The sequence below is a fragment of the Muscardinus avellanarius genome, assembly GCF_963383645.1.
Source record: "Muscardinus avellanarius genome assembly, chromosome: 3".
NCBI lineage: Eukaryota > Metazoa > Chordata > Mammalia > Rodentia > Gliridae > Muscardinus > Muscardinus avellanarius.
Window position 1 is genome coordinate 83,705,271 of NC_137788.1, and position 21,621 is coordinate 83,726,891.

The 21,621-nt window shown below is 44.8% G+C and overlaps 1 protein-coding gene across 1 annotated transcript in view; it reads right to left on the bottom strand.

Annotated features, from left to right (window-relative positions):
* ABCA4 (ATP binding cassette subfamily A member 4) overlaps positions 1-21,621 on the bottom strand; it is a gene marked incomplete at both ends in the record, with an annotated part of 144,856 nt that overhangs the window by 79,646 nt on the left and 43,589 nt on the right. Inside the window, 5 exons of the mRNA XM_080691475.1 lie at positions 14,072-14,269; positions 15,275-15,391; positions 16,870-17,009; positions 18,022-18,262; positions 20,487-20,576. Of these exons, the coding sequence (XP_080547601.1) occupies positions 14,072-14,269; positions 15,275-15,391; positions 16,870-17,009; positions 18,022-18,262; positions 20,487-20,576 (786 nt within the window). The remainder of the gene's footprint in view (positions 1-14,071; positions 14,270-15,274; positions 15,392-16,869; positions 17,010-18,021; positions 18,263-20,486; positions 20,577-21,621) is intronic.

Here is a 21,621-nt window from a genome sequence, read left to right on the forward strand (position 1 = left end):
CTAGCTCCCGCTCCAAGGCTCCTGGGGCTCTAGGAGTTGCCAGCATAGCCCAGTGCGCAGCCCAGGCACCGTGTGGCCCCAGAGCTCTCAGTGTGCTCACAGGAGCTTTGCACAGGGGGCAGAGCAGTGATTATTGCTTATTCTCCCTTTATGGCTCAGGACACATTGGCTCCAAGAGGAAGAGTAACTTCCCTCGAGGTGGTAGAATCAGCATCGAACCCCAGTTCATTTGATTTCACAAATGTCACCAGGGAAAATGAAGAAAAGGGAAACGCGGGCAGACTGTAAGGACCTGGCCAGAGAGCCAAGCTCTGGCTGCTTTGGCAAGATGCAGGCAAACCCAGCCCATTCGCCGAAAAGCCCCACTTTTGAATCCCAACCTGGGGCATCCCAGGTAATGTTAGATAAAAAGAAAGAAAACAAAGGAAATGGCTTTTCAGCTGATACAGGCAGGAAGAACACAGGTGTAGGAGAACATTGAGAGGGCCAGTCCTGAAGAACAGAACACTTTCAAGAGGAAATGAACTTGATATTTCCTTAAGAAATACCACAATCATGGAGCTGAAGGAGACAGAGAATTTTCTTTAGTCAGTCATGTTCTTAAAAATAGGCATTCAGCCGGGCGTGGTGGCACACGCTTGGGAGGCTGAGACAGGAGGATGGCACAGGTTCGAAGCCAGCCTCAGCTGGCTTAAGAGACCCTGTTTCCAAATAAAATGTAAAAAAAAAAAAATAGGTCTGGGAGTGTAGCCCAGAGGTAGAAGGCCCTTGGGTTCCATCCCTAATACCACCAAAATAAAACAAAACAAAACAGGCATTCATTACCCAGCAGAACACTGGCCTGTTCTTAAATACACTACACACCAAAGGTTCTCAATAAAGGTCCATTGCTCCTGGACAGAAATGCTGTGATCTTTATCATTATTGGGGGTAGGTTTGTCTTACACATAGACTCTCACCACAGTCAGAGACCAAAGGTCTGAGTCCAGCTTTTTGTTTGCACTTAACAATGCAGATTTGGGCAGATAGGACTGGCAGTCGCTGCCCAGGCAAGAAGGCTTCAGAAGAAGGGGACTACTAGAACGCAGTAGGCAAATACACATTTAAATTTGCTTTAGAGATATCTTGACTTTCTACAAAGATGAAGTAGTCTCATTTTATCAGTTTGTCAAGTTTAGAGCTGCATATATAATCATGTGAAACAAGGCAGAGACAGAAAGACAAATACTACATCCTTTCACTCATCCATGGTACTTAGTAAGTCGACCTTGTAGAACAGGGCGGAAGAGTGGTCACGAGAGACCGAGGAGTGCGGGGCAGAGGAGATGGGAAGAAGTTCAGTAAGAGGCATCAAATCACTTTTGGCTCTTCTTTAGCACAGTAGGTAACTGTTAGTTAAAGCAATCTATCATATATTTCAGAATGACTACAAGAGCATGAAATTCCCAGCACATAAAGAATATTAATGGTTGAAGAGATGGAAATATTTATTACCCTGATTGGATTATGCATTGTATACATGGGTCAAGCTATCATACTGTAACCCATAAAGATGTACACATATTGTATGTCAACAACAACAAAAAAGAACTGCGTATGTAGAAAATTGGCCGTCAGAGTCAACTGGAGATTAAGTTTCTAACATGAAAAAAAGATTATTTTGGAAGATGAAAGTCCTACGCATTTCACTTTGTGAAACACACATAAAATATTTGACCACTTCACTTAAGTAGCACAAGGCCTTTGGACAGAGCAATCTTTGGCTTAGCGATCTTGTGGTCTAATGTCCTTGCTTTACTTGTGAAAAAACTGGGACCAGAGGAGCTAAGCCCAAGGTCAACATCGGTCAGAAGCAGAATCCTCATCCAGGTCCTGAGAGGGATGCTGCTCCCCCTTGTTTCTTTGGGAATAAGTCATAGTCCAATCACATAATCAGAGCACAACATTCTGGAACAAGATCTCTTGGCCTGGTTTGTCTTTTGTACCGTCTGGCAGAGGCTTTTACAGTGTTGTTCTGTATCTATCCTGACAAATATGGTAGCCTGTAACCACATATTGAAAGCAGCCACTTGAAATGTGGCTAATTCATCTGTAGCACTAGACTCCCAATACTAATCAGCTTAAATTTAAATAGCCACATGGGGCTGCTGGTTGCTGTATTGGTCAGCACAGCTCTAAAGATAGTAAGTGGGGTCCTGGCTATGTTTTGTTCATCGTGGGTCTCCCAAATGGTATTTTCTCATGATAGAGACTCAGTAAGTGTTTCCTGAGTTGAATTGGTTTAAATTTAGAACTGCTGAATTCTGCAAGGAGTGTGCAGATTCTACTGTGTTCTGATCATAATTTTGCATATGCCAGAATTACATGGTAAACTAGCAAAAACTTAATTTTTTTTTTGCTACAATGCTAAGAAGAGTAGAATTATTGAAATGGGGGGGGGAGAAGCCAATATAAACAATGCATTTCTACTGAGGCAACTTTCAGAGCTATCTAGCCCATTCTCTTCAAACTCTCGTGTCTCAAAGGGAATTCTCTACAGGAATAAGCAGCTGGTATTTTCAGTGATTGTGTGTGTGTGTGTGTGTGTGTGTGTGTGTGTGTGTGTGGTCTGGGAATGGAACCCAGAGACATTCTACCTCCAAACTACACACCTAGCCTGATTTTATTTTATTTTTTTAAATTTTTTTCTGCTTTTATTTATATTTATTTATAACCCGGATACCTTAACCCCCACTACAGGTTTCTTTATTTTTAATTTTTATTGGTGCATTATATTCATATATCATATTGTGGTAAAAAAAAAAAAACTTGTGTGTACATACATGTACACATCACTGATTTAGCCCCTACCCAATTCCCACCCCATTCCCTTCCCGTCCCTCCCTCCCTCCCTTGCTCGGCTTAGTGATTGACTTCGATATGTTGAAGTACATTGTGTGTTTTAGAGATTTTCCTCTTCACCCCTCCTTCCTCCTCCTTTAGGTTGCCTTGTTTGCTTCTCTATAGGATTTCCTTTTTCATCTAGAGTTCCTCCTATGACCCGTTTCTCCCTAACTCTCACATATTAGGGAATGCATCTGATTTTTTATTTTTTGAGACTGACTAATCTCACTTAGTATAATGTCCTCCAGTTCCATCCATTTCCCTGAAAATGATGTAATTGAGTTTTTTAATGACTGAGTAAAATTCCATTGTGTACATATCCCACAGTTTTGTAATCCATTCATCTGTTGATGGACATCTTGGCTGGTTCCATAGTTTGGCTATGGTGAATTGTGCAGCTATGAACATAGATACACATGCATTAGTTTGGTAGTTTGGTTTCTTTTCTTTTGGGTAGATACCCAGTAGTGGTATTGCTGGATCAAATGGTAGATTTGTTCCCATTCTTCGGAGGATTCTTCATATTGTTTTCCAAAGTGGCTGCACTAATTTGCAATCCCACCAACAATGTCTTAGAGTTCCCACTTCTCCACATCCTCGCCAGCATCTGTTGTTGTTTGTGTTTTGAATGATTGCCATTCTAGTTGGAGTTAGGTGAAATCTCAGGGTAGTTTTGATTTGCATCTCTCTGATTGCCAGTGATGTTGTATTTAAAAAATTTTTTAAACAGAGTCTCACTAAGTTGCAGAGGGTTCCACTAAATTGTTGAGGCTGACCATGAACATGCGATCCTCCTGTCTCAGTCTCCCAAGTCCTGGGATTATGAGTGTGTGCCACCATGCCCAGCCTAGGTGATGTTTTTTTTGACTGTTGTGATGACATGGGCCCCACCCTGGCTGGCCTGTTTTCCTGGATGTATACCCAGATACCCTCTAGAAAATACACAACTTAGAAGGTTCTGAAACACTCATTTCTACCTTAAGACATCTGACCCACTTTTGTCTCTCTCGTCTTAGAAAGTGGCAGGATTTGGTATTTAAGAGTCAGACGGACCTAAATGCCACTGGCTCACGTCATTTCCTAACTGTGTGGCTTCTGGTTCCCTAGCTATAAAACTGAGACATGCTCGACCTCAGAGGTTTGTTCTAAGGACCACATGAGAAAGTATTTGTGATGGGCTCAGCAAGTGCCTCACTGTGAAAATAAAAAGCTGGTGCTGGGCTGGTGATGTGACTCAGTGGTAGCACTTGCTCAGCATGTACAGGTTGTGGATTTTATTTCCAGCACCACAGGGGGAAAATAAAAAGAAAAGCTGATGCTTACTGAAGGTTTACTTTGTGCCTGAAACTGGCCCAAGGTTTTAAAGAGTTTTTATTTATTTTATTTTTTTTAAATATATTTTTTTGGTGGTACTGGGGGTGGAACTTAGAGGCTTTCTACCTCTGGGCTATACTTTCAGACTTATTTTATATTTTATTTAGAAACAGGGTCTCACTAAGTTGCTGAGAGCCTCACTAAGTCGCTGAGGCTGGCTTTGAACCTGTGTGATCCTCCTGTCTCAGCTTCCCAAGTGCAGGAATTACAAGCATGCGCCACCAAGCCAGGGGCATCTAACTCTGAGCTACACAGCAGCCCAAATTTATTTTTTATTTGGAAACAGGGACTCACTATGTTGTAGAGGGCCTTGCTAAACTGTTGAGGCTGGTTGAGAACCTATGATTCTTCTGTCTCAGTGTTCTAAGGACTGTGGTTACAGTCACGTGCTACCACACTAGGCTGGCCCAAGGTTTTATTTGTATTAACCCATTTCATCTCCACAACAGCCTTATGAGGTCAGCTACCAGGATCTCTCCAAGTTCACTTACAAGGCACAGGAAGTAAACTTCCTCTGGATAGTCTGCTTTGAACCACTACAATATACTCAACTGTCTCGTGAATAATGAGGACTTAATAAAGGCCATTTTTTAATGGCTGCTTTTTTGTAAAATATCTTGAATGTCAACAGAGTCAAAGGACTTTTAAGTTCTTGCCAGATTACTTTTCTTTCATGACAGCTGTTCATCAGGGGAAGGGACGTGGTGATTTTCTTTAAATAATCTGTCTATGAGCGCACCCCATCCTGAGCTGATCCACAGCACTTCATCTGGTTAGAACAATGCTGTGGGCAGAAGTCAAAGCCCATGTCCCACCTGGGCAGTGGGAGTAGAGGGGGCGCTGGGTCCCACCCCACCTGCGTTCATCAGCTACTCACTGGTCATTAGGAGAAAGCCAGGCAACTCGGCCCAAGGGAAGCTGCTGTGAAGCTAATCCCGAATGTCACCCTCACCAAATCTTGAAGTCAAGGCAGAGCGAGATGGAGGCTTCCTTGGACATGAGTCAGAAGTCCCTAGGTTTTCCTCTGGGGCATGACTCACGAAGAAGCCTTGCATCTCAGCTGGTGACCTCATTCATTCCCTTTGCTGTTGCACTGATCCCTGGAGTTTAGATCTTGGCTAACAGGCGCATGCAGTGTTGCATATGTGTGTGACTATGTGAGGGAGGCAGAGCTGAGTGCGCAAACCCTCAGCACAGAGAGGTCCTGAGTCTTGATATATGTGTTCTGATCTGATTGACTTGTCAATTATAGTGCAGTGGGTTCTAATGAAACTAAGGCCATGGCATGGGGTCTCTTGATGACAACTTTCTGGTTCTTCACAGGGAAACTGTGCCATCAGGGATGTTTGAGAGGAATGTAGGTCAACAAAAACTGGCTAGTAGATGGGTTAAACACAAAGCCAGCACTATTAGGAAAAGAACTTAAAGTGCCTCTTCAGTGACTAGTAAGGCAGTATCTTCAGGCTCCAGATGCAGGCTCAGGGAAGATGTTACAGCCATAGTTTGGAATCCCACTGAGGCCAGGCATGGTAGCCCACACTTGTAATCCTAGTTCTTTGGGAGGCGGGGATAGCAGGATTGCAGGTTCAAGAACAGCCTCCGCAACACAGTAAGACTCTCGGCAACCTAGTGAGACCCTGTTTAATTAAAAAAAAAAAAAAAAAAGAAAAGAAAAAAGAAAAAGAAAGGCCTACAAGTGCATGTAGTTTAGAGACAGAATACCTCTGGGTTCAAGCCTCAGTGCCAAAAAAAAAAAAAAAAAAAGAAGAACCTCAGTGCCCTCTGACAGAGAACAAAGCAGCAATCAAGGATGACTGCATTAGCTAAGTCAGGTGGCAGGGCCACCACCGCTTGAAGTCCACAAGTCCACCGTCCCCTTTTGTTTTGCAGGCACTCACCAGGAAGCAGAGTTCACCCTGGCGGAAGGAAGGGGTCTCAGCTCCCTCCAGCAGAGGCAGCTGTGTTTAGGACCTCCAGAGAATGCAGTCATTTGTTGACACAGCTAAGTCAACCCCCCAGGAGCAGCAGGCTTCTTTCTTCTACTGTGACCTCTACACACATTAAGTAACAGACCCATGAAATTATCTAGTAGGTGGGGAACAATGTCCAGTGAAGGCAAAGAAAGGAAACCCATCTCTTTCTTCATTTGAACTCGGTCATCAAAGCGGGTGGCTGTATTGCTGATGGTGATGCTGTAGCGTAGGCAGCCATATTTTGACTACTATACCCCCAAAGCCTCAGGGCTGAGGTGTTCAGAGATAAGGAGGCACTAGACCCTTACGGAAGTTGGCTCTGCTTCTCGCATATTCACTTCTAAGCTCGAGAGGAGAAGGAAGTGGCTGGTGAGTGCAACGGCGCCTCACGTGGTCCTGCTGGTGCTCCTGTAGACACCTGAGGTTCCTCTTGAAAAATGCCACTGGATGTGGCCAAACATCCCAGAACAAAATTTCCTGGCAGATCTAAACTGTAACACTTGAGATTTATTTCCCACTACATGGAAAAAGCCACCGAGCAGAACCACTTGGACTGTTTGGGCTGGCTGAGATGGTGAATTAGAGGACAAAGGCGCTGCAATAAATTTTATCACACACCGAGCACTAGGGCCAGATGTCTGAAATGTTCATCTGCAGAGGGTGAGGAGCGGGCCACAACCGGAAAACAGAGGGACAGGAAATGCTCGGTGATGGAAAATGGTCTCTTTCTAAAAATAAATAAATTAAATGCAATAATGAAGCAAATAAAAAGGCCAGGTTGGAGAGCACAAAGGCCCACTGTGGGGCCAAGCCGCCAGGTCATGCTTGCTATCTGGCTAGGTCTAAAGAAAAATAGCACCACCTGGCAACTCCAGGAAGTAGTTGCTGCCGTATTCAAAATATTCATCAACCAACAGGGCCATGCACTGACCGATTTGACCATATTCTGGTCACAAAACACCCAGGGCCACCACAACAGTGACAATTTCTGAGGCTGCAGCTCCAATTATCATTCTCATTGTTGAGAAAATGGCACAGCCACGTCGTCCCTTACTTTCATAGATGCTAGAGAGGGAGCCCATCCCTCACAGGGTGACGCTTTCACAAGGCATGCTGGCTGACTCTGGACACTGCTTCAACCTTGACGCTACCGCTGCACCTCTATCTGGACCACCTGCCTCACCTGAACTTGTCCTGTAGGGTCACACCTCAAATGCCCCTGGGGAGGGGGGGAAGCTGAGTGAGCTATTTGGAGGTAGGACCTTATTAGAGGAAGTTGTTTAGGATCTAGATCAAGGTCCTGGAAGTATATTGCTCTTTATTGTAGATGCCCGCACTCTGCCTAACTCTCCTTGATTTCTCCGAAGCCTCCTGATGCATATCTGGAGTCAGCAAGCAAGTCAACAGAAAACAGTAGAGAGCAGTAGGATAGATAATTCACAAATATCTACACATCTGACTCTAGAGTGTATTACATAATCAGCAGTTTTATCTTCCAAATCCTATTCTTTCTTAGGCTAGCCTAAAAAATGTGTTCCCAAGAACATTCTGGTTGGGTGGTGGTGGCATTTGGCCAGAAGCAGGCAAGGTGCAGAGGAAAAGCAGTCCAAAAAAATCTGGCTACTGATAATTTAACAAGATAATCACTATGTGGATAATAAAGAGTTATGCCCACAAATTGTGTTGACAACCAAAAAAAAAAAAAAAAGTTAATGAATGCGTGCTTTTTAAGATACGGAAAAAGGTACTAGTTTCTGGTTAAAGCACAATTTTATGCATTGATCAGAGGTATTTTTATATAAAAGTTTGGCTGAATTCAGCTTCCTGATGTGAAATTGAAGACCTCAAATTCAAATATGCTATGAAATTAAAATCTGCTGTGAACTCTAAATAGTATCTTATCTGTGCCGGGCCTGACCTTTGGCTAAACAAAGAAATAAGAGGAAGGAATTTATATGCTTGTTTTAAATAAAGGGTAATCAGAGTAATAATTTATTAAATTTTCTAAATGTGCTTTTGTGTGGTACTGGGACTGGAACCCAGGGGCATTCTACCTCCAAGCTACACCCCCAGCCCTGCTTTTTATTCTTTATTTTGAAACAGGGTCTCACTGAGTTGCAGAGGGCCTCACTAAGTAGCTGAGGCTGTCCATGAACTGTGATCCTCCTGTCTCAGCCTCCCAAATGCTGGGATTACAACCCCAACTTAAATGTGCTTTTTTTCAGAAGCAAAATATATGTGAGAGACACATACATAAAAGTTATTATTATAAATGTGCACATACACGAGTTCAAGGTATTTACTTGCCTACATGAGGCCTCGTCTGTTTTCCTCAGGCTCCTTGGATTTGGAAGAGGGTAATGCTGTGGAAGCAAACCTCTCGCCATGTAAGAGGTGAGGTGCTTCCAAGCTGCCACCACCGTCCCTGCCCAAGCCCACTGCCTGCCTTCTAGTCAAGAGGCCCGATTGTCATTTTCCCCTTTGTTTTTCACTCTGCAAAGAACAGGGAGGGGCTTAGAGGAAAGACAGACATGGGGCCAGTGAGACTGCAGAAGCCCCTTATTGGGGAAGTGGTTTGAAGATAGAAACGGTTCAGAGTCACTGGGTCATTATTCACAGAAATCCAGAACGAGGCCCAGAGCCATCCCCTTTTCTTACAGCATTGTCTGAATACAACCCTCAGTTCAATAAGGCTGATAGGAAGAGGAGCTCTACAGTCCCTGGTTGAATCTGAGGTACAGATTCATTCCTCACAGGGTTCACCCAACAGCCGTCCTGGGTGAGTGTCCCCATTATGGGCCAGCAGGCTCTCGGCGCATCCCAGAGCCGCTGTGCAGGAGGCTGTGCAGGAGGCTGTGCCGAGCCCCCTCTTGACAGAGGAGGAGCCCTGTGGAGGTTTCCTGGCACACCTGCGGACACGGGGAGTGGCTGTACTGAACTCTGAGCCTTTCTTTCTCGTATGTTTTCCTCATTGACAACCTTAGGAGGTCCCTTGAATTGTTACTTAGATTTTTTACAGATAAGAAAATTGTGCCTTAGAGGAAGAAAGTGACTTTCTCCCAGGGACACAGCAAATGAGGGGCAGAGCTCTTGATCCATTTGTCCTTATAGGACAGGTAAGAAGGCGCCTGCCAACATCCTGTAAGGCAGATGCAGGGGGTGGGGGGGCAGTCTCCAGGCTGCTCCTCCGGCTATTACTAATTAGGGCCTCACCCTAAGCAGAAGGAACCAAGGACCCTTTTCAGCCCTTCTAGTAATTTACAAAACAAAACAAAAAACCCTATTGAATCACTCTCACTTCCTATAATGACAAAAGGCTTAAGGATTTGCTCTTAATTCTCCAGAGCTCCTATTATTATTCAATGTCACAGTCAAGTGCCATATTGATTTGAGTAACATAAATTTTAATTTAAAGAGTGCATTGCTTACTTTTTCTTAAATGATTTTTTTCTCTTTTAGTATAGTCAGGGATGCGGGTACTGAGGCTGACCAAGGGGGAATGTTCCCTTCTCTTTACAGTTAGGTTACTGCAGTGGAGGCCCCAGAGGGCCTTAATCAGCCTGTGCAGGGACAAACTTGCTTCCCCATCCTGGAGAGACCCTTGAAGCCATCAGTGAAGGGTTTTCACAGCCTGCCTGCTACTGGGGGAGGGGAAGGAGAGTTTCAAAGCTCCTCCTGACTTCCCAAAACACAAGAACAAAAGAAGAAAAATCCAGGACAGAGGGCAGTGGCTTCCTTCTACACATTTTGCCTGCTTTCTTCTTCTTTCTGTCCTTTACTGCCTTATTTTTCTCTTCCTCATCCCTAAGTCCAGGAAGATCAGAAACTGTATTCTTCTACCTGCTGGGTTTCTGTCCCCTGCAAAACCATTCACAGCAATCCCTGGGGAGGCCACTGGCCTAGGCCACGCTGGCCTGAGAGCCCCAGGGTAGTCCTGGTGGCAGGATGTGATTAGCAGCTTCGTGATCCCCACTGGAACATTCAGCTTTGTGTCCAGGACTGATTAGGTAAGGTTTGTTTGTATTTTGCTTAAAGGTTTTTTATTCGCTGGGCTAGTGGTGCATGTTTGTAAGCCCAGTACTTGGGAGGCTAAGACAGGAGGATTGCAAGTTCACCATCAAAGAAACTTAGTGAGACTCGCAGCAACTTAATGAGAACTTGTTTCGAAGCAAAAAATAAAACAGTTCTGGGAATGTAGCTCAGAGGTAAAGATTCCTGGTTTCTATCGCCGGTAGCACACATATACACACCCGTTATCATTTATGAAGTACTTACTATATGACAGGCTTTGCATGAATTAGCTCATTTAATTCCCAGAATAAGCCTATCAGATAAATCCTGTTAATATCCCTGTTTTCCGGATGTGGAAACAGATAGAAATAGTAGAGATTTGAGCCCAGACAGTTTTAACCACAGATTGAATTCTTAAGTATTTATGCAGTCTATATATTTTAAGTGTCTGTGGGGTACCTGCTTCTACATTAAACACATGCTACCTGGAAAATAATCTTTAAGAAAACAAGACCTTTATATCATGATAGGAGTGTCAAGTCAAACAAAAGACAAAAGTTATTCTTTATGGCCTCATGAAAAACATCCATCCTGAGAATCACTGAACTTCATTCTGCAAGAATAAAAGGCTAATCGGGTGATATGTGCATGCATGCCCCCATCGTCTTGTATTCCACTAAGATGTATGACTACAATGTACCATTTAAAAAAAAATTGTTAGCCGGGTGTGGTGGCGCACGCTTGTAATCCCAGCACTTGGGAGGCTGAGACAGGAGAATCTTGGTTCGAAGACAGCCTCAGCTACTTACTGAGGCCCTTTGTAACTCAGGGAGACCCTGTTTTAAAATAAAAAATAAAAAACAGGGCTGGAGTTGTAGCTCAAAGGTAGAATGCCCCTGGGTTCCATCCCCAGTACCACAAAAATATATAAATAAAAAAACTGTTGAAAAACAAAAGAATAAATGCAGAGGACACTCCCCCCTTCCAGGGCCCTGCTGGAATCCCATCCTGTTGGCAGAATAACAACTGTGGGTGGTGGAGGTGGGCCTGGCCAGGAATGTGATACTTAGCAGGTAGAGGCACCATGAGAGGAGGGTGTTGTCCACTGACTAAACTGTACACAGGAACACCAAGACCCCACAGACCTAACAGGTAAGCATGCAGACTACCAGGCCCTCTTCCCTAGGTCAGGCCCAGGACACATTTTATAAAAAGCACGCAAGGTCATTCTTGTCCCATACAAGCTGGGAATGGCTGGTAACGACCTGAACTTGGGTGCTACTGATGCTAAGCCCGGCTCCTTTTGAAAAACCACCCAGAGAGCAGAGTTGCAACTTGGTTTTGGAGAGGGAGGGTCACATGCCCTGGGGGGATTCTGTTGGCTCCAGAGAGCAGGGAGTTCCAGTTACCTAACTGGTAAAGGCACTTAATCCCCAGGACCACCGGTCTGGGATAGGAGGGCTTTCTCTTGAGATCCTCAGCTTAATTTTCTCTCCCATTGCTCAGCTCATCTTCTACCCTCTGAAGGTTTTAGATGACCTTGGTCTGGTCCTGCCCACAGGCGGGCAAGATCAGCCCTGAGACAGACTTATTTCCTGGGGGTGTAAGGGCGAGAATTTGAAAATGACTAAGACAAGCTCCCTAGTGCTGAGTAACCCCATTCTATGTGCTTAGCAAGAGATGGACACACTGACAACTTATTCTAATCAAACTTGGACAGGAACTAAGAGGTGTGACAAGAAGATGGGGGAGCCCAGAGGAGTCAATAACTATGTCTATGCTAAAATAGAAGGGACACTGAGGGCTGAGTGTCAATGAATGAGTAGGCTGGGTATGATGGCACATGCTGAGGCAGGAGGATTGCGAGTTCAAGGCCAGCCTCTATAACTCCACAAGCTTCTCTCTTTTTTTCTTTTTAATACTGGGGATTAAGCCCAGGGCATCCTGCTTCTGAGCTACACCCATATCTTTTAATTCTATAGTTTGAAACAAGGTCTCAATAAGTTGCAGAGGGCCTGAGTAGCTGAGGCTGGCCACAAACCTGCAATCATCCTGTCTCAGTCTCCCAAGTACTGGGATTACAAGTGTGCACCACCATGCCTGGCCGCAAGTTTCTATCTTAAAATAAAAGCTAAAAAGAGCTGATGGTGTAGCTCAGTGGTAGACCACCCCTGAGCTCCATCCCTAGAACCACAAAAGAAATGAATGAACGAATGATGAATGAGTGGATGAGGAAAGGGAAAGTCACCTTAGGCTGCAGCAGACTATACTTTCCACCTTGAGTTTCTTGTTTGGGGGACCCCCTTCCCCACTTCCTAGTAATCTTGCTTGTAGTACTGTTCCCCCGTGGGAATGTGATGAAGGCCTCCCAGTCGGAGGGTCCCCCAGCCTCCAGGGGGGCTGGACAGGAGCCTGGCTGGCAGGGGGCTCTTGGGAAGTACTGTGCCTGCAGTGGCAAAGGCACTCCCCTCTTTCTGTGGAATGTTTGGTGTAATAGTGACCACGGAGGGCTGTCAGCAGCTGAGCCACCCCAGTGGAGAGGAGCCGGCCAAGTGCTTGGGGAATGGCGTCATTATGATTTGCAACGTGGGAGTGATGCCAGCGGATGTGTTTGGAATGGAACCCTGGTGTCTGTGTGGAGAAATGCCCGAGCCAGTGGAGGCTGGCCCCTGAGTCCAGGGAGGAAGGCGCTAGCACAGGCTAGCACGAGATGACAAGCTTTCCCATCCTCAGAGACCCCAGAAAGCAGAGACAGAGTGGGAGATACTTCGGAGGTGGAGGAGGCAAAGCCTCAGGGACTGGCTGTGATGGGGAAGCAGAGAGGCGCCAGGCGGGCTCTGAATTCTGGCACACCCAGATGTGGATTCTGTTCCCCCCTCCCAACGGCTCTGGGCTCTTACTCTGAGCCTCAGCTCCTACATCTGTGGCCATGATGATGGTGCGCACCTTATGCAGCTGCTCTGAGGGTCACATGAAGCTGATGCCTGTAAAGGCACAGAGCATAGCATTCGGCAACCAAGTAAACTTGATAAAAGCTCTTGTGGGGAGACTGAAGAAGAAAGAAAATGAAGGGTGAGCCTAAAATCCCTAGCTTGAGAATTTGAGCAAGTCCTGATGATATTAATCAGGATAGAAGATACAGGAGGATAATTTGACAGGGAGAGCGGAGATAAGTTTGGGTTTTTGATACACTGAGTCTGATATGTGTGTGTGTGTGTGTGTGTGTGTGTGTGTGTGTGTGTGTGTGTGTGTGTGTGGTACTGGGGTTCCTGGAAGCCCTTCTACCTTAGGGCTACACTCCCAGACTTATTTAATATATTTTTTTTATTTGGAAACAGGGTCTCTTAAGCCAGTGCGGCTGGATTCAAACCTGCGCGATCCTTCTTTCTCTGACTCCCAAGCGCGGGGATTACAAGCGTGCACCACCAGCACTGATATGTGTGCCCGGCATTGATATGTCTTATAGAACCTGGGGAGCAATGTCCAGCAAGCAGTTGGCCCCAGGACTCCAAGTTTGGCAGACCCTGGCCAGTAGATGGTCAGTGTATCAAAGGAGAGGGCTGGGGACAGATACAGGCTACAGGAAGGAGGAAGGAGCCAAGGAGTCACAGAACAGCCAGGAAGGAGGAGATGTAAAGAAGACACTTTTGTGAGTGTAGATAAGGTTTAGAGAACAGGCTCTGTTGGGCTATAGGAATTCTTGTTTCTTCACTGGGGAAAATCAAAGCTTAAACCCAAGACCCCTTGATTGGCTCCGGGATCTCTGGCCTTAGCAATGGGGCTGTCTCCAGGGGCTGACTGTGGCCCTCAGCTGGCTTGCTGCTCCTTACCTCCAGGTATTGATTAACCAGGCGTAGGGAGCGATCGGTGACATTAAAGATGTCTCTCCAGTCAAAGTTGGGCATGTTGTCAGCACGATTCTCTCGAGGACCCTTATAGAGGAAGTTCAGCAGGGCTTCAGCAGTAATACCTTCTTCATCAAGCTGTTTATTCAAAAAGTCTTTTACTGTTGGGTGCGCCAGGGTGTCCTTGGGAAGAAGAAACAGTCGCAGAAATTAGAAATCCCAGAGGCTCTTTGGTCTTGTTCTTAGGCTGTTTCTAATTTCTATTGATTAGGGATAGAGACGCTATGGCTCCCTAAAAAGCTAGTTTGTTTTATTGCAAGACAAACCTATCTCTACCCCATTTCCCCCTAACACAGGAGCCTCTAGAATAAGGGGAAGACACATATGGTGCACGGGGGGTATACGATATAGAGGAAGCTTTGGATTTTTATTTTATTAATTAATTTATTTTATTTTGTTCAATTTTGGGGATTGAACCCAGGGGATTCTATTTCTGAGCTAGCTACCCTAGCCCTATTTTTTTTTTTTTTTTGAAATAAGATCTCACTAAGTTATACCATGATGGTCTTGAAGCTACAATCCTTAGCCTCCCAAGTACTGGGATTACAAGCATGTGCCACTGCAGGCAACTTCTTTTTACTGGCACTGAGGATTGAACCCAGGGGCTCTCTACCACTGAACTACATCTTGAGCCCTTTTGATTCTTATTTTGAGACAGGGTCTCACTAGTTGCAAACTCCTAGGCTCAAGTGATTCTCAGCCTCCTCAGTAGCTGGGACGACAGGTGCACCATCATTTATCTCTTGGCCATTTATCTCTTGTCTCTTGGCTTTGCGAAGCTGAAAATGAGAGCACACAGACACACCTGACTCTCTCTTAGCAGTAATAAAGAGAATTGAGTCAGAGGCCTGCGAGTGAATTCACAGGAGCAAGAAACTTTAGAAAGCAAATGGCCTTATGGTAGCTTTTAGATTTCCCCCCAGAATGCAAGAAACACATTCCCTACCACAAGTCAGTGACCCTGTTTGGTAACAGTTTTCAGAACTAGAGATTTTGGGCTCTGCTAGTTGTGTGTGTTTGCCCTAACTCCACTAGTGATTGATGGGCTCTTTCCTATGTAAAGAAAACAAAGGGAACATTCCTGGCCCTGATGCCCTCCCTTCCCAGTCCTCAGGTAAGCCACCCTACTCTGATCATGGTCATCTGTGTGCTCTTGTCAAAGAAGTTCCAGATCTGGGGCCCCACTTCTTCCCAGGCCTTGACCAGCTTCCTAAGACGCTCCAGTTCTTCAAAAGTGGAATTGGCCTAAAACCAGGCAGAGAGAAAGACAAGAAGGGAGGGAAAAAAATTGAGAAAGGACCTTTGTTATCTTTCTTGCTCCTTCATAAACCCTAATGTTTAAGAAAGGCTTTGCACCAAAGTCTTTTATTTATTTATTTATTTATTTATTTATTTATTTATTTATTTAGTGGTACTGGGGGGTAGAACCAAGGGGCTTTTCTACCTCCAGGCTATACTTCCAGACCTATTTTTTACTTTATTTGGAAACAGGATCTAAGTTGCTGAGAGCCTCACTAAGCAGCTGAGGCTGGTATTGAACCTACGTGGTCCTCCTGTCTTAGCCTCCCAAGCTCTGGGATTACAAGTGTGGGCCACCACACCCAGCTAAAGTCTTTTTTTTTTTTTTCTTTTTTTTTGGTGGTACTGGGGTTCCTGGAAGCCCTTCTACCTCCGGGCTACACTCCCAGACCTATTTTATACTTTTTTATTTTTGGAAACAGGGTCTCTTAAGCCAGCTCGGCTGACTCTGAACCTGCGCAATCCTCCTGTCTCTGCCTCCCAAGCGCGGGGATTACAAGCGTGCACTACCAGGCCTGGCTAAAGTCTAAAACAATATTTTTAATGGAAAATAAAGCTAGCCGGGCATGGGAGCCCACGCTTGTAATCCCAGCACTCAGGAGACTGAGACTGGAGGAATGTGGTTCGCGGACAACCTCAGCTTCATAGTGAAGGCCTGTTTGAAAATAAAGAATAAAAAATAGGGTGGGGGTATAGCTTGGAGGTTGAATGCCCCTGGGTTCCATCCCTAGACCTGCCCCCCCCCCAAAAAAAAGAAAAGAAAGCTAAATCATGCTTTTCAACAGTGCACCTTTTCATAATTTTGATCTACTGCTTCCATCATCCACAACACAGTGCACCAACTCGGCCCTTACAATCAGAGGTGGCTAGCTATATTTGCACTTAAAACCAAAGTCATTTTACTTTCCAAGTCTATCGTTACTTCTCAGAACACTATTATTTCCCAGCCTCCTGGGTTGAAGAATCTGTCAGTATCTCAGAAGTACATGTAATATTGATGGTATTATTGTCTCAGACCTCATTAAAACTCTATTTGGGCTTCTTGTGAGCATATATTCTTCTTCCCTATCATGTTCCAGGAAACCAGAATTTAGAGATTTGTGAGTCCTTCTATTAGGGATATAATTCAAGCAGTGGGAATTCTTTGTAGGCTGCTGAAGAGAGGGAGGGCCCTGGCAGCCCACGGGAGCAGAACATTCTTAGGGTGGCCATAGATGGGGGAGGAAACCTGAGTCCATTAGCAAAAAACAAGCTGGGAACTCACTGCCAGGTGAGCACATTAAAACACACACACACACACACACACACACACACACACACATCTCTCTCTCTCTCTCTCTCTCTCTCTCTCTCTCTCTCTCTCTCTCTCTCTCTCTCCTGGGAGGTCCAAGGTATCAGGGAGCTGACCAACTCTGAGATCTTACGTTCTTCAGTATCCTTCGTGCAGCAGGGGAATCTGGAGTAAAGAGGATTTTCCCCATCAGCAAGGGCTTTGCAGCCCTCCAGGCTATTTTGGTCAAAGGATTTGACTCCAGGCTCTGGATCAATGCGTTACAAAAGGAGGCTGCCAGGAGAGAAGAAACAGATTATTATTATTTTAGAAACACCCTGCTGCTCATAACTAAACACGGTCATTAGTGCATCCAAATCACATGTCTCATTCAACTCCATGGCTGGCGGATTTGAAGAATAACCTAAATTAGTAGGCCATATCCCCCCCCACCAAGTTCATCATTAGTTAGTAACAAAATGCCACTGTGCCTGTAGATAAGGCCTCATCAGTGAAGCAAGGGCTGGGTCTGACGTGGCGCTTTAGTCTTCCTTAGAAGGAGGTGGCTGAGAAGCCTGCTGAGGATGACTGCAAGGATTAAAGGGAGTGAAAAACCAGACAAAGATCCCCCAGAATCGCAGCTTCAACCTTGACAACTTCTCATCCATTAGCTGCCCCACTTCCTTGTGGGCAGCGCGCGCAGGGCCCAGCTCCTCTTGGGGTGTCTTGTCTTTTACACTTCTAAATAGAGGGTCACCAGTTGCATTTCTTCCTCACTCCACCTGTGCTTTACCCCACAGGAGCCAAAATAGTGATAATGTGATGATGATGATGATAAAGGTGAGGATGACTTCACAGTGACGTGCTGTTTGGAATGTAATTCAGTATCACACACTGCTCTGTGTTTGTTAAAAAAAAGTTCCCCGGCTGTGTGGCCTTGCCAGGGCCCTTCAGACCCGAACTGTGCTTGCGACTCTGGGCCGTCTCCTCATTTATCATTCTTCTCTTCCACTAGAACTTAACCCCAGTTCAATCACATCAGTGGGAAGTGTCCCCTCTGTTCCCTTTCCAAGGAGGCCTTGGTGCTTTCTATGGGTTGTATGCAGAATTCTTTTACAAGCACCACGCTCCTTCTACAGGGAGAAACTCCCTGCTGCTGGACTTTCTGGGAGAAGTCTCTCTGCCCAGTGCCACTCAACAAGACCAAGGGAGCACCAACTCCAGGTCCGGTTTCACCTGGAAGTGTGAACACATCATCTGAACCAACATCAGAGGTGGATTTGCACACAGAACTCCGAAAACTTACTTGTTCTTTTGTCGTAGGAATAGGTAGGATCTTTCCTGGAGGGGTCGATCCCTAGGAAGGCCTTATAGTTATTGTCTTCATACCAGTTGAAGGAGAACACCCGAGAGCCTCCTCCTTCTGGATAGCCGCACAGAAGGTCAGACAGGATGCCCATCAGCTGTGTGAAGGTCTCTGGACCACCATTCTGCAGAAGGGGCCTGGTCACCCACAGCAAGTCTTGAATACTTGGTTTATGAAAAAACTAGGGTGAAGGATAGATTCTGAGTTATTTTAAAGCAGAACCAAGAGTTCCACATTTATATTTTACTTTCATATTTAAAAGAAAGCCTCCACATTCTCAGCAATCCTTAATCCAGCAGTAAAAAACAAAACTGGCTGCCTTCTACTAGGGACTAGGAGAATGGATGAACCTTAAATAAAATCAGTGTAAACACCAAACTATTTTAATATTGCTTCTGTCCTTTATCGCGTCCTTGGAGAAATGCAGATAATACGGCATTGCAAACCAGTACCTGGGTGTTGTCATTCCAATAAGATGGTGATTTGGGGGGGAAAATTGGGAAATATAATGACGGCGGAATGGCCCTGTTCTAGAATAGCAAGGTAAGGGCAAATTTCTTTGGCCAAATAGTTGGTTCTCTATATTTGAAAAATTATATTTTTATTAGTTTAATATTACCAAAACTGAATTCTTTCATTTGAACCAGAATATATGGTTTGTAGTTTCTCTGCATGTGTGTTTTAAAATTAAGCAAATATAGAAAAAATTAAGTCTCAATTCTTGGAAGAACACTTCAAATTTTGAGCCAACTGAGAAGAGCTTGGCGGCCTTCTCTCTGTCTGGGTACCATGGCACTCACTGGCCTTGTCCTGTGAAAGTAGATCTGTGATGCTGAGAACCACTTTGAGGATGGCTAGAGATGCCAGTTTCTTGGTTCCCATAAGACCATTTGGCTTTGCTTCAGGGGAAAATACAAAATAAAAACAATGCAGCTTTTATTCCCCAAACACACCTTATTACTCACTTTCAAAAGCAGTTGGGAATTTTAAAAACCATTAGGATTCAATCAGGTGAGACGGAAAACATTCCCCTACTGCAATAAGCGGTGTTTACCTGTGGTCTCTCTCTGTCCACATGCCAACACTCGCCCTCTGAAACCAATGAGCACCATGTGGAATCCACACAGTGAGTCACGCCTATGATCACATTCTAGGCTTCAACAATAAAGTCGGAATCTCAAATTGCCTCAACAACAGTGAGTCTTATGACAGTCTTGGAAGGGGTTATTACCATTATTATGTTGCTCACTTAATCAAAGCACTCAGAGATGAAGGGGCCATTCTAGGGTCAAATTGTCTAATATCAGTTACTATAAAATGGGCCATCTGCTTCAACCTCGTTCATAATTGCTTAGACTTGCCTTGCTATCTAGGCAGGCAAAAAAAAAAAAAAAAAAAAAAATCAACTGGAACTCCCACACTGAAGAGTGTGGATATGTTTGGGGACATTTTTTGCATTCTCTATGAACTTCAACTCTATTTTGCTGATAGGAACTTTTTAAAATGTGATGAAGGCAAGAATTTTGGAGACCCCCCTGCAGCAAGTGGCCATCAGTACGATGGGCTCTTCTCCAGCTTCCTCTGCACAGCAGTGCTCCTACTCAGCTTCGTTTTATAAAAACAGATCCTAACCATGCAGTTTCCCAACTTGGCTCAGCCGAAGTCAGCTGGAAATACTGAAGGGGGAAAAGGGTTTGGCGAAAACTATTTTTCAATACCTTGCCTCCCTTCCACAATATTTACTACACTTGAGGATAGTTGCTTATTTCACATCTCTTCCCCACTGACTGTCTGTGCCACCAGGGCAGAGACGGTGTCTAGTCATCTTTATATCTCAAGCATCAATCAACCATTGACTGGAAGAGTCAATTCTATCTGAAAGAAGACTTGGGCAATCAGATGTGAATTAAGATGTGCACATATTTTATAAAGAACACCAAAAAGTCACTTTTTTTTGGGGGGGGGGATGAAATGAGTCTATAGAAGCAAAGTACTTGGAATCATGCCTATTAAACATCATATAATCATTATTATTTGCTATTATTTTTGGTGGTATACATTCAGGTGAGTTGTTTTAGGACCATAAACAACAGGACTATCTCAATATTGAGATAACTCAGATTAAGTTGTAAGCCTTCTGATGCTGTGTGACACTAGGAAAGTTGCTTATTCCTAGTGGTATTTCTTCCTCTGTGTAAAGTCAGAAGCCTAGTTCTTTTTTTGTGTCTCCTGCCCAGGAGCACAGATAATTTAAGATATGAACAGGTGCTTTGAAATTGCTAGATGGAAAGAGCAGATGTGTTTCTCCTTGAACAGGTGTGAGGTACAATCATTTGACATAATAAATGAGACCAAATGGTGTAAAGACATAAGTACATTATACTTACTAGCATCAGGCTACTTACCTCCTGAATTCTTGGTGACATATCAGATAGTATTATTCCCCAAGATCTCAGATTGATACCTTGAGAACCACTGTCTAGAACTGTGGGAAGCTGTAATTGACAGGAAAAAAAAAAGTTTAAAAATATATGCAGTTGTATATGCATGGACACGCACTATCTGATCCCCTGTAGACTTGAAAACCCATTCCCTCCCTTGTTTCTGATTAAAGGACTTTTCCTGCAAGATTGCTTTCAGAAACAAAATTTTCTTATCTGATGAAGAAAAATCAAAGGCTCTGATTCCAAGTTGCCCTGCTGAGCTGGTCAGTCACAAATCCTTTCCTGGTGATGTTAAACACACCAAAGTGATTCTGATCACTGGTTTAGTGACAACAAACAAGACTCCTGGAAGGAAGAAAATAGTGCAGCTGCAGGGTGTGAAGGAAGGCTGCTGTGCCTGCTCACCTGGGCCTTGTAGACTCTGCCACTTTCCCCTTTGTGTCCTCAGGCAGGCGGCTCCTCCTGTTGACACTACTCTTTTATGGGGAACTTTACCATTACATCATCATCAACATATTCTCATTCTTTCTTTCTCTTTCTCTCTCTCTCTCTCTCTCTCTCTCTCTCTCTCTCTCTCTCTCTCTCTCTCTCTCTCTCTCTCCCCCCCCCGCCCCCATCCATCCCCCAACCCTTCTCTAGTACTGAGAATTGAACCCAGAGGAGTTCTTCTCTAGTACTGAGAATTGAACCCAGAGGAGGCTGGTTTAGAAGCTGTGATCCTCCTGTCTCAGCCTCCCAAGTCCTGGGATTACAAACATGCACTACCACGCCCAGCTTCACTTTTCTTTTCTTTTCTTTTTCCGGTACTGGGGATGGAGTCCAGGGGCTTTCTACCTTCAAGCTACATCTCCAGCCCTATTTTACTCTTTATTTGGAAACAGGGTCTCACTAAGTTGTGGAGGGCCTCACTAAGTAGCTGAGGCTAGCTGAGGCTAGCCACGGACCCAGATACTCCTGTCTCAGCCTCCCAAATGCTGGGATTACAAGTGTGCGCCACCACGCCTGGCTCCCCAGCTTCACTTTTCTTTTAAAGTTACTGTTGGCCAGAGTCAGAGTACACTGACCAGAGAAAGAACTCTGTCCAGAAAGAACTCTT